This window comes from Dermacentor variabilis, unplaced genomic scaffold (genome assembly GCF_050947875.1).
Source record: "Dermacentor variabilis isolate Ectoservices unplaced genomic scaffold, ASM5094787v1 scaffold_19, whole genome shotgun sequence".
Taxonomy (NCBI): Eukaryota; Metazoa; Arthropoda; class Arachnida; order Ixodida; family Ixodidae; genus Dermacentor; species Dermacentor variabilis.
Genome location: NW_027460357.1, coordinates 2,887,643 through 2,901,106, shown reverse-complemented (window position 1 = coordinate 2,901,106; position 13,464 = coordinate 2,887,643). Strand labels below are relative to the sequence as shown.

Here is a 13,464-nt window from a genome sequence, read left to right as displayed (position 1 = left end):
GTATGATAGAATGATGAGCATTTTAACCTCCAGACATGCAGCAGTCTTTACACCACTGCAAGGCAGAAGCAGCCTTCTCACCATGTTCACGCTCAAATAAATCTCGTTAAGGCATTTTATGGGCCCGCCAAACCGCCTGCACCACCTGAATGATGTCACTTGTTGTTGCACCTGGCTGTTCATTTCATTTGGCATCCTCTGTTCGCACATATTCGTTTCCAATAATTCAGGAAAATTGCAGGGCTGGTTTGCAATCTTTCCTGTTTTCTTTATTTTTCTTTATGGCCTTGTAAAACTGAGAAACGATAATGAAAAAAAGAAATAAAGGCTGCCTTCCTGTTCACCAGTGAAAGTATTGTTGCTTAGAAAGAGGCGCAGAAAAAGATGAATATGCATGCCGGACAGCCTGCACAAGGTTTTATCTTTGTCTCTTCAAACATGGCGTACCTGTTTGGGGTCAGTGGAATCGCTGTTCTGTAGCATTACCCCTGGCAGCGGAAGCGCTGTCCCAGAGCTCTAAAGAGAGTCATCGGAAACACAGTGCTAAACCTTCATCCTTGAAATGTGAAGGACGTCACTGGACAGGAGGAGAGATGACAAGGTGAGACTGATTGGGGCAATGTTGTGGTGATGGGTGCCACCTGGTTGAGCGCACAGTATGGTCCCCTGTCCTGAGAAAAGCTTTTCAGGGAGCCCTACACAGTGGAAAGGGGACCAGAGAAGTACAAGCGCACCAGGGGAGAAATGAAAGTCGCATTGTGAAGCATGGTACAGTCATTTCTGGTTGCTTCATGACGCAGTAATGATAGTCGCAGCACAATATCTTCAATTTATTCTGGCAACTCACAATATGCAAGTGAATGCTGCTCACTCTGATCATGTGGCTGCGTTTCAGTGCTTGGATATCTAAGGCCACGTTGCAAAATGCACAAGAGATTTATAATCGACTTCGTATACACAGAAAATAGAAGAACAGTTCTAATAGCACTGAAAAAACAGAGCATTCATGGCGTCGTTCAAGCTCAGTGTCCTTGAGCGTGCGCAAGAACTAGTCTAACTGATGTTATGACTGGCCTGTGTGGTCAACGATTTGTGTCGCGGCGCCAAAGCAACAGTGAAAGGCTGGACCTTTTAAATACGCCGAGCCGCCTGCAACCGTTGGAAAACGCCTAGGAGGCCCCAATAGCAAAAAGACCTTATCATTTGTACAGGCATTTTCACCTTTTTACCCACGGCTTGCATAACACCCTGATGTCTGCGTAGTCTCCACAGTGCTGTCTCCCTTCAGCAAGTGGGACGGTTAAGCTTCGTGTGTGCATTCGCTCTTTCTCTTCGTCCTCGGCAGGGAAGGTGCCAGCGTTCGTGTGTGTGTGTGTGTGTGTGTGTGTGTGTATGCGCACGTCAGTGCCTTTCCTTCTGCTGAGCCAGTGGGGGTTAGAAAATTTGTTGAACACTTCCATGTATCGAGCGGTGGCCGCCAGCGTAGAAAGTGTTTTCTCTCTCCTTCTTTTGAGCAAGGGTATTCCAAACACTATAAAGGACGTCTTGGCCAATGGACTTGAGCCTTCAGTTTTTGATCAAACTAGCATGTCTGTCGCTCTCAATCGGGAAACTTGCAGAGTTGACCACTCCGTAACAATGTGAAGTAAACATTCATTGTTACTCGTTGCCTTGTTGCCGTATCTCCTGCCTGGCCCCCTGAGGACTCACGAGCCGCTGCAAAATGCAGTCAGCGGCACGATCCTGAGCACCTGGGTGCACAGTTTGCAAGAATTGGTGCCAGCGGTTCGATCCGACAACCAATGGTAAGCTCCAGACCACCAAGCCCACGCTACTTCCACAGTCTTGGGTTCCCATCTTTAATACAGAGCAGCAGCAAAAGAAGAATTGACAGCTGTGAATAAGGTATGCGGATGTGGGCTGCTTCCCTTGAACTTCCTGAAGGCAAATGCCTTCAGGAAGTTCAGTCGCATTTTGTTATTTGAAAAGGTGTCTCCCCAAGATTGGAAGTTGCAAACCGACAAGTGCAATACATAGATCACACACTAACAATCCTGTCTCCAAATTATCAAAATGATGCACAGTGGGAAAACAGCTGAAATTTTAAACAAAAGCCATCATGGTCGCAACGAAGCCCTGCTTCAGCCAGAGTCAAGGTTACATGCACAAATGTTTCTATGTAAAACGTGCTGCCTGCAATATCACCAACCATGGCACGTGACTTTCGTAAGCCAAACAATGTTAAATGCCATCCCTGGATGTGTGCCCCACAGCAAAAAAGGAAGAGAAGAAAAAATGGAAAGAAAAGACGGGGCTTGTCATGCGAGTGTGACGTGAACCCTTGGCTCCGTCATGGGGGAAGGTGAAGAAGGAAGATCACTTGGAGACAAAGGGGTTGAGTGCTCTTGCTTTTAGCACTCGCCTCCTGGCAGCGTGAAAATGCAACATTTCAATTTCTTCCATTTCCTTTAATAATGAACTAATTAGAAATATTTGTTTGAGAAAATGCTCCCTTGACGGCTTCCAACATACCAATGTACCTATAACTAAAATTTGCCATGGTGCTTAATGAGAGGGGCTTTTTCAGCCCAAATTAGATCCTGCAGACTATAGTACTGTATGGAAAATATGGTACATGGAACTGTAAAATTTAATTTTCCACAGCAATTTCTACCTGTGCAGTTGGAGTTGGCTTTGTCACAGCATAGATGTGAGGACCGTGAAACAACCTTTATTCCCTAAAGATCCTGTCCTGTAGTATATTTGAGCATTTACATAAAGGCATGGAGACCCTCAGTGTGTTGCAAACTAAGTGGCGGCATATAGGTGGTGTGTGCTGCCTGTAGGGATGCCACTGTAAGCCATCTATGTATTGGTGGATTTCTGAATTGTGGATGGGAGAAGGCTCATGGCTGTTCTGCCTTTGCACCAAGCACTGCAGAGCACAGTGCTGCAATTTTCTCTTGGTGCAGTTGGAAGAAAATTATTCCTGCAGTGGCAGCGACTACACAGAAAATGCACCCTACAAGAGTGGTCAGAGTTCCAATGTGACTGTGGTTTGAAATGGTCCGGCCCCTGTGTATACAAGCACCGATTTTCCCAGACAAGTGTGACAGTGCCTGGCTTTGAATGCAGTGTGCTGCTTCATAAATATTGCAGTTGCCCAGCGCTAAGCTGCCTGGATTATGTGGTTGCCATAATGACTTCTCTGTACGCGTGGGACAAATATTTGCACTCGAAATAGCGACAGCAGCCATGCATTTCCTGCTGACATAGAATTAGGTTCCACAATGTCATCTGATGCATACACATGCTGTGGTGTGGTTGGTGTGGCCATGCTCTTTTTTCCTCCCTTCAAATATGCTGGTGAACTGCCACTAGTTACAGATGTCTGCAAGGAGTGCGCACTGTGTGAGTGCTGCACATGAATTGAAATTACGACCACCACAGTGATGATAAAGAACACATTGAAAAGTAATCTGACAACACTTATTAAGACTGTCTACAAGTTTTCTGTGAGAGATTTCCTCAGGGTTGACAAAAACCATCTTAGGGATCATTTAATGGGGTGTTACCGCCCACATTATGAGATTAAAGAAAAGGAAGCCATTAGGATTTCTCTGGTGGTGCAAGGTGCTCTAATAGATGGCTTTGAATTGCAATAGACATAAATGTTATCATTCTATCTGTCTGGGTACAACTTCTTCGCCAACCTCTCTGTCATCTCTGTAGCGCATTAATCTGGGATAGTAACTCACTCTGACGCAGGAGATGAAAGTGCATGTCAGGCATGCTGACCACACTGACTTGGAGAGTACCACTTTCTTAAATGTGGCAAAAGTCTGTGTTTTGGGCGAAATAAGAGCTCATAGGCAATTTTCATCTGTGATAAACAGAAATAAGTGCTGCCAGTGGTCAGACGTCATTGAGGTCGAGCTTCTCAAGCAAGTGGATGCCATCGAGAACACCAAAAAAGCCAGTGATAGTCATTGTGCAGCAGATTCAGATGGTAAGGTCCAGCCGGGGTTTCTCTGCACTAGGTCACCAAGTGGAATTCCTAAGTAACGGATATTGTTTCCCCTAAACTGCTACCCTAGAGTGGCCGGAACATGCACCGTTCGATCCAAGCATGCAGCTGTTATCAAAGTTTAGTTTAGTCAATTATTGAGGCTGAAGATGGTTTTAATGAATGTACATTAGGAAACAATTGTAAAAGAATGTAAAAAAATTTGAACTGTGTTGACTCTTTGGTGGCATACTGTTGCTAATTCTGAAGTTACGTCCTCAAATGACTTATGCTCCAGGTATTTGAGCAAAACTATGGGTGTGGAAATATGAATTTTTCAATTTCAAAGCTAAATTGAATAATGAAACCTAAGTGCGAAGCGAATATTTTTCGAATATGAATACTACTGGTATTGCAAAAATCCATTTTTTTTCACCAACCAGAGGTGCAAAATAGTTTACTGCATAGCAAATAATGCACAGGGATATTATGCTTCGTGGTTAACAAAATTCTCTAATACAACACTTTTGTTTGACAATGTCATAACTGTAGTTACTTAATGTTTCATGAAGCAAGGACAACAGCTCAACATGTTCAAAGAGCAGTGACACCTAGTGCATGTCACCATCGATTCAGACATCGAAAAGAGCTGCTTAGAGTGTCTGATCTCAGCAGGTCGCTCTTCACAAGCCGAGCCAACAGTGGGCACCACGCTTACACCATCACTCAAACGGATCTTCTTTTTGGCCCAAAATGTCATCATGCAAATATCTTTGAACCTGCGATTGTGGCAGTGAAAATTTCTGCCACGAGTGAAAATTTCTGCTGGGTGATAAGCTAATCAGTCTTTCCGCAGTGCTGATGTGGAAGTGGCCCATTCAGAAGCTTTTGTTGTTAAACGCATACTTGGGTTCCTTGGTGTTGAAATTATCCTTCCTTTCTCTAAATCAAAGGGCGAGATCTTGCATTCTGAATGTTTGCTTGCGCTCTCATTATTCGCCTTCACCGTGCTTTCGTCAGTGGTCGTCTGCTTGGTGAACCGGGAGCGCCTATTGAACACTGCCTACTCACTGATGTAGAAGGTGAAGCAAACAGTCAGAAAGCTAGAAGCTTGCGCAATCTCATCCCAGGTTTTCAATCCAGTTTGACATTGAAGCATCCTGGTAGTATTAAAGTACTTGAGAATGAGGTTCCAGAAGCATTGCCAAGTTTGCCACTTGGTGAAATTTGTAGTTTGGAAACAATTTAGGCTCTTAGCGAGATTAGCAGTGAACAGAGGTTTTCACATGGCGATTGGTGTTGTCCAAATGCATGAAGAGTTCACAGTACGAGTACTTAAGCTGATAGTGTCGGGTAACCATAAGCACCAGCAGGGGCCCCGTGACAGTGTCCCCTTTAACTTCAGATATGCTTCACTGCATGATTCTAAATATGCTTCGCCGCATAGCACGACTCTGCTGCTGTGAAGGTGACTTAAACCGACAACAGCCGAGAAGGTGCAAATAGCACTGTGCTGCCTGGTTCTTGCTGTTGGCCTTTTCTTCTTTTCACAGTGTCCTTACTGTAAGTGCACTCCAGAATTACAATGCAGGAATATGCATGTGTGCACAAGCTTTCATTCAAGAGCAACTCATGATCATAAGTTACGTCATCATGGTTTCGTACCATGTCACGGCATCATAAGCGAGACATAATAAAGGGGGCCTCAAAGGCTGCGGGAGAGACTAATCTTTTGTGCGAGATTGTGCTATCCTTGCTGCACGCAGTGCAATATTATATGACTCTCATGTCTATGGTGGCATTGTCGATTATGAATGTTTCCTTACTGCGTTAAAAAAATGTGTAGTGCATCTTTCACATAATAATGGCATTATAGCTTCAGAGTTGTTCAAGTTTGGGGTACTTGTTCACTAAAAGTACACTATTAGAAAAGCTTTAGAATGTCTAGGTCATAATTGCATTTGAAGAACTGTAAGTCTTCCTACACATAGCAATTGGTAGCTTACTGTACGATGTTGAAGGTGGTTTTTATTCATAGGCCCTACGCAGAGAACCCTGGCATGTGACCAGGGTTCGTAACAGTGTTTGCATTTCCAGTGCTCGTAACTGATTCCAGTCTTAATGCATAAATTTGCTTTATGAATTCTTTGTAGACAGACGGTGCTTGAATATTGGTTGCATGAAATGCTCCAATGCACACTGTTACGTACAGGGTGTCTTTTATTACCATACAGATTTTCTTGTTTTAAAGTTATGAGCGCGGAAAATGTGGCATTCTTGCAGAGGAATTCCTCTATTTTGGAACTCCACAAATTTGGAGGCAGTCGCATTTTAATGCACTCTCATTTCTTACAAATCTTGAAAGTTGCACCTAATTCAATATATTCATCATTGAATTTTACTCGTAAATCGAGGCAATATTGGAACCGAGTGTGCTGGGAGCGCAGAAAGAAGGTCCCGCTATCTCATCAGATGGAAACATCTTGGCCAGTCATTGTAGCTGCTGATACGACACACTTTGCCTGGCAAGCATGTGCGTCAGTGTGCCATGTCAGGCTATCATTTAAGCTTTGTCCCACACTTCTTGACAGGGCACTGCCGCCTCATGTGGAGGAGGATGCACCAAGTTTTGATTGTACTCAATTGAGCGCGATAATCAATATTTCAGAACAAGTGCAATTTTCGAGATTTAGAAAAAGAAAGGGTGTGCGTTCACATGCAACTGCCTCCAAATATGCCATTTAGAAGGCTGCCGCCAAGTTACTAATAAAAAAAGTGACTGAATTTTTCAAAATTAATTTTCTGAAACTCGCATTAGCAGCAAAGTGTGTCCACCTCACCTAGAAACTCCTTTGCAAAAACGCTGGGCTCTCCGTGCTCAAAACTTTAGATATCTGCATGGTTAAAAAAAAAGCTAGATATGCATAATTGTTAATGTATGAAAATCGTGCACTATCACATTTCAAAATTTTTGTCCTTCTATGAAACACCAGAAAAATTGGAAATAGAAGCTTCAGGTGACCTATCTGATGTGCAAGTTGCATGGCCATATTATTGTTTTAATTTTTCGCTATTACCTTTTACTGTGATGTCGCCACTGCAGCAGCTCGATGGCTGTGGCTTTTCATTCCAGGTCACAAAGCTGCACCCAGGTAGAGGCAGAATCCAAAAATGCTTGTGTACTGAAGTATAGCTGCACATTACAGAAGCCGAGGCCCTCAAGATTTATCCGTAGCCCTCGAGTTCCATATTTTTTATTGGGATTGAAGAGTAATGTTTGTGCTGTATCCCTCTATTTCAGACTAAATAATTTGCATGCAAAATTATATCTTCATTACTTTACACCATAGCACCAATATCTGTTGTGCGTTGATTTTCTGATGTCCTTGCATTTGCTATAGCAAGGATTTTTAAAAATCAGCCACAAAAGAAAAAAATGAATGGTCAAGGGACCAAGTGGTGTGTAGCAGCTCCCTTCTTTTTTTAATCGGCGGCAAGTTTTGCACTCGTGTGTTAGCAACACTGTTTCGCCAATTGTGTACTTCAAAAGAAGTGTTACCTTTCTGCTTTGGAACTTTGTGGTTTTGTTCTGCCAGCTGTTTGACCAAAACAAGCAAAATGTACTTTGGATATTCCACAAATTCATTCTGTATGCATTTGGTACAATAAAATTTGTTTCAAGAATGGACAAATGCAGTGATGGTTAATTGAAAACTGCAACATGCCGATTTTAGTTTCATGCTTCATTAATTTTCTCAGCCCCAAAGAAAGCATGCGAGGTTCGAAAATGTATCATGTGACAAAGTGCTGGCCTGCCATGACATTAGTGCACTCGGTCTAGAGAACTGATTAATGCTGCACATACATTGAACATAGAGGCCATGACCATCCCTCGTGAATTGGCATTCCCTGCCTAAACCAATACAGCCCGTTAACAGCAAGAAAGCTGACGGGGCTTCCAAGAATTTCTATGCACTATTTATTAGTATCGCCCATTGAAATTGCTCCATTGCTTTGCTGACAATTGTCTTGACAAAAGTGGAAGCCGAATCGGTTGAGTTCAATCAGTTTTATTTACATACAACCTATTATAAAGTGGACCTTTCTTCGCCTCTTCAACTGTTCCCACAGCTGCTGCTGCCATCTTGCACGCCACATGGTAGGTGCATGGGAGGATTTTCCAAGGAACTCTGGAAAGCTGTAATCAGATTGTGGGCAAAGTTAAAAACTTAAATACAAAAAGGGTGTAGAGTATTGTAACCTTGTACATGTTGATCACACATGTTTCAGCTACAGCTGTAAGTGCCTTGTCTCATCAACTAAGCTACAGTTCTTGCAACGTTACACTTTGTGATACTCAGTATGAATTGATAAGACTAGCTGCTATTCTAGTGGTTGTGCAGGCCACAAGGGAACAGTGCCTGGCCTTTGTGCTTGTATGTGTCAATTTCTCTCTTTCAGTCTCGCCCAAGCCACACCAAAATGCTATCCACAAGTGTTGTGCCAAAATGGCCTGGCAACATTTCGTATTAAGCCGTTTGACCTATTTATTGCACTGATGCACAAAGTGCAACCAAATGAAGGAAATGACATCGCCTAGGTAATTAGTAAATTACCCTTCTAAAATACCACAAGTGCAACTTTGCTGTGGCAAGAGCCTTAGCAAAAACATGAGACACACAAAAATGAAGGAAAAGAGACCTTCAAGTTCCCGCACCAACTCACCGTGACAAGCACGAATTTTGACAGTGTCTGCTTGAGCTTAGTTATTTGGAGATACATGCAGTTGAATGCTTTTACAAGCATTGAGATGCCCCACTATGCTAGCTTGCCTTTTATGGCTATAGAAAGTCATATACTGCCACAAGCCTGCCTATTCTTCCGATTGGAATCTATATTGAAGCTGCTTTGAGCAACGGGCGGTATTCTATTTCAGCGCTAATGATACGTTGAGAGTAGTGTGCCTGGAAGGAATAGGCAAAAGCATTGCAGAAGCTGCAGCACTTTGTGCTCGCTGAATGATCATACGAGAAGGTAAAGATGCCATCAGAAAGCATCCTTCGTATAGAGTCTCTTGAAAAGAAAAACACTACAACTAGACATGGTGACAGTTGTGGTGGCAAACTAAAAATATTATAATGATAGTTCAAGGTGTGGTATGGCATGTTTATGCTATTTCTGAAAAAATAAACACGGCAAGTGTGTCCATGCCAGCAATTGACACAGGATGTGCAGATGCAAAGCTGCAATACAGCACCACGGAGTCAAAACGACAGTATGCAAGTGGTGGTCCAGCATCAAAACTTCAATGTCCCTACACTGCAACACTGGGAGGCCATGCTGCATGACAGAAGCCTGGGTGGCCAGCAGGCGCTGCTCTGTCGGGCACAGGACGTGGCAGCAACTATTTCTCCTAAGGATTCAATAAACGGATTTTTCTACGTCACCTGCTATGCGATGCGCCATGCAAGGGAATGACAGTGCCACTACTCTCACAGGATATGGATGGTGCACAACACCACCTTGAGCATTGGAGTGGACGTCTGCGTGTGAGCTCTGTACTACAAACACAAGTGGTGCATGCAAGGTAACACTTAACATATCACTGCCAAATGCCATCAATGAACAGAAGCAGCAAAGAAAGCTGCTTACATAATTTTCAGTGTGTCGGATCTGCATATTTTTTACATACTCTCTGCATGCCGCATTGTTCATTTGTTCGTCGCTGCTCAAAAGTGCATAGTTGCATGGTACTTTTTTCGATCTTGTGCACTTTCTTTTGTCCTGAAAAAATAACCACAGCAGCTATCTTCATAAAATAAAGCAGATGTTTCTGAATGAGCTGTAAGTATTAAAGTTGCTCAAAAGGGTAGTTTACTGAATTGATTGCATTTGAGTACTGCAGGCCTAGTTTCTTTCCGTCTTTCTCTTTTAAAGCCTCAGCACAAATTAGCTGTAACACCCTGTATACTGGACGGCTTGCCTGGCTGCCCGCACCGCCGAGGCGGAGCACCAAACGTTTTTGTGGCGCACTTGTCGCCGTCTTGTGGCACCGGTCGTCCATCCTTATCGCGCACACGCCACCGTCGTCTGGTGTTCTGATTGGCTGCGGCAAAGCGGACAGCTCTGGCGGGCGGGAAAAACAAGTGGTCCGCGAGCGATCGGGCTTGCCGCCTCGTTTAACGCCTGCTTTTATCCGCCTGGCCAAGAGCTTTGCCCGGTTTAGCCGCTCTGTCTTCAGTGTGAACGTGCCTTTGGAGTAAAAAAATCAACAGCTTACGCTTCCACATTTTTTCCTTGGTAGCTGCATTCAATTTGCTTGCTCCTCGTCTTTTAGATGTCTAGGCTCCCCACATTTTAACGTGGCTGAATAGTGCACAAATCAGAAACGCGAGTTTCTGTGGCCTAGCCTTCTTACACTTGCAAGGATACTATCCAAAATTGACCTATTTTTCTTATGGGGTGCCCACTGATTATGAGGATGCTGACATCGAAGGATCTCAAGTGGTTCTCTAGCATTTTGGTGACGTAATACAGTAATGCCAAGCTACAACTGACTTGATATCTGTCAGCACCAATGAACGCAGTGGTTAGTATTCTCACTAAATTGAGAGTTCAGCCCAACAGCAGATGGACACCACTAAATTGAGAGTTCGGCCCAACAGCAGATGGACACCAGTGGTTTGAATCCCCGTGTTGGCAAATTTAACTGGCTGAAATCAAGCATATAAAAGACACGCACTTAGTTCCATCCCTTCAATCTGCGAGCATAATGAAGATCAAAGGTCAGGTTATGTGGCTGCAGCACCTTCTGTTCATGCAGCATACCTTCACTTTTCTTTACCAAGACACTTAGCATGCACATACCTTGTGTGCAAGCCACGTCTATTTACAACAGAAACAGCGCTTTCCACTCGTGAGCAAAAGTTTGGAGGTAAAATACGGTAGAATTTCTTGTCCAGCCAACGCATGCAGGCTGAAATCCAAGTGGTACAACCAATATGTGCCTGTTCAATCACTGCAATGCATTGAGCCACTTCTGACGCACAGCTGTACCAGAAAAGGTTGAGATTTTTTTTTTCACTAATGCCATGGACTTATGAACTTTTATGAATGTACCTTCAGCTTTCGCAGACTTTCAAGTAGTTCGAACGTAAAGTGGCCTGTGTGTTATTGCTACTTAGCCAGAGTGCAATAGGAGCCAGTCAAATTAGTAAAACATGAAGTCAATGTGCACACAAAGACTACATGTACCCTTGCATGACTTTGTACCACAGGCAGCTAACAGCTTCCAATTCACAGTTCTTGTAATATGTGGTGGCCACCATCTACAGTGATCTATTTGATTTAACGGGGATGTGTATGTTGGCTGAAAACAAGAAAATATATTAACACCGATGGATGCAATATATCCTTTCCGGTAGTTTCGCAAGGGGGAAACTGTAATTCGAACTTCACGGCAGCGTGCACCGCACAGCTGCACCTCATTTTTATATTCTCGCGCATGCGTCAGTGTTGCCGCAGCTGTCTGTAGTGACACCCTCGCGTGCATTTCTTGTTCAAGCTTTGTTGAAGGGTTTGAAGAAATGAAGGCAGTACGGTGCCGCTCATTTCTTCCTTAATGCGACCTTTGAATAGTGTGTGCATCTACCTTTGAATAGTGTGTGCATCTTAACCCTTTCATAGACGCAAGCAGAGAACAGGCCGCTTTGTGTCCGAGACATTACAAGTGCTGTTTTTTTTTATGAAGTATTTTTCACATAACGTAAAATCTCAAAGCTGACTACGATTCTGTAATAGCGAAAAGTGGGAATATTACATCCCACTATACAGCCTCAAGGCCCGTTTCTACCTACTCGTGGTCACCTGTAATGTGATTAGAAGCAGCCAGAGTACCCAGTACAGTATACATTGTTTGTGCACGTTTTCATTATACTTACTGAGCATGCTTTGTATGAGAATCCTCAATCAGGGCTTTCCGATATCGCAAGGGTTCTTAGAAAAAAAGATGCTTCTTGAAAATTCTTGAGGGCTCGTATGTATCAGCTCGCATATGTAGGAATGCAATTTGTTCGCGATGCTAATAATTTGATCACCTGTTTTGGTAGCTGTGGGCACGAGAAATTTAGACACCTAACCGCACCAAAATTCAGCTTATATGAAAACACGGAATTTCGATAAAAAAAGTCCATTTGCCGCTGTGGTGGTTTGAAGGAAGGCGATAGAATAAAATAAACATTGTAGAACGGGAAGTAAACAATCTGCGCAATCGCTCTATCGCGTTGTTTGACAAAGAAATGGACGAAAAAATGTGCTTAACGTGATTCAGAAACATATCTATACAGGAATGTTCAATGGTAGAAATTACACTTCACCGCTACAGAGTAGCGAAGTTGCCCTGAAAAGTGGGACCAATATTTTCCGACCGCCCAACAAAGGGTGAAATGCGCACAGTATGTACGGCAACACTTGCTTTGTTCACCGCAGTAATGCCACCCTGTAATGGAGACACAACTACGACAAACGGTCCGCATTTCTTCCGCAGCGAGCAGCGAGAAAAAGTGAAACATTTTTTACCGAGTCAGAAATAAGCCAAGCGTGTTCCTGACGGTATGTAACGGCATGCCGCTGGAAAAAGGGGGGTCCATACCTCGGGGTTCAAATTCCGCAGACACGGCATGCGCTTCAGCGTAGCCGTCAATTTGCGGTTGAGCAAGCGACGATTTTGCATTTTCTGTTCCGCATCAGCATGTTCTACGCAACGAGGGAGCTCCTTGAAAACCAGCACGACGGGGGCCGTCTCGTTGATCAAGGCCTAAAATTTAAAAGACAACACAACTATTAGCGCTTATTGTTTCAAATTTTGTGATTTCAGTAGACTTACCTTGATGTTGCCGCATATTTCTTGTGGATCCATGTTGCTTTCAAGGTCGTTTCCGCCAACATAAAGAACGGCGAAATCGACACGCTCGAAGCGCATCGTGGAGACAGCTCACGCCAGCCGCACTGCATTGTAGCCTACAAAACTGAATGTGCAGGCTTTCATAGACTCAATTAGACGCAGGCGCGACCTATTTAAGAATTTAACCTGACTCACCGACAATGGCGCCGCGCAAGGACAGCATGACTGAACACGATCCAGCGAGGCGTAACAAGACCACGTGAACGAACCTACGTGAGCCGGCACTGGCCGCATGTGGCCGGCAACACACCACAGGGATTTAGCAGCAGCACCTAGCAGCGTCCTTTCCTAGGCGTACAAGTACCTATCTGGGGGCAGGGAGTACGCCACTGGCTTACGTCACATCCGGTTTGCATCCAAACCGGGTACAGCCAGCCTGCGGGAAGACGCTTCTTTCCGGCTACCTATGTACTGCCAGCTCAGCAATGGATGCTCGATTCATCGTGGGCTCCTGCATCGACATCGACGCTCTCCAGCTCGCATAGAGTTAGTAGAA

At 44.0% G+C, this 13,464-nt stretch overlaps 1 protein-coding gene across 1 annotated transcript; it reads right to left on the bottom strand.

Annotated features, from left to right (window-relative positions):
- Positions 1-8,060: 8,060 nt before the first annotated feature.
- Positions 8,061-13,043, bottom strand: LOC142568473 (uncharacterized). The gene is made up of 3 exons (XM_075678400.1): positions 12,891-13,043; positions 12,657-12,821; positions 8,061-8,204 (listed from the first exon to the last, which is right to left on the bottom strand). The coding sequence occupies exons 1-3, from the start codon at positions 12,984-12,986 to the stop codon at positions 8,067-8,069; spliced, it is 399 nt and encodes a 132-aa protein (XP_075534515.1). The 5' UTR covers positions 12,987-13,043; the 3' UTR covers positions 8,061-8,066.
- Between the last annotated feature and the right edge of the window lie 421 nt (positions 13,044-13,464).

Coding starts and splice junctions, on each gene's coding strand:
- LOC142568473 (XM_075678400.1), bottom strand. CDS start 12,986: ATGCGCTTCGAGCGTGTCGATTTCGCCGTTCTTTATGTTGGCGGAAAC. Junction 12,822..12,890: donor AAATATGCGGCAACATCAAG/GTAAGTCTACTG, acceptor TTTAAATTTTAG/GCCTTGATCAACGAGACGGC. Junction 8,205..12,656: donor TGCGGAATTTGAACCCCGAG/GTATGGACCCCC, acceptor ATCTGATTACAG/CTTTCCAGAGTTCCTTGGAA.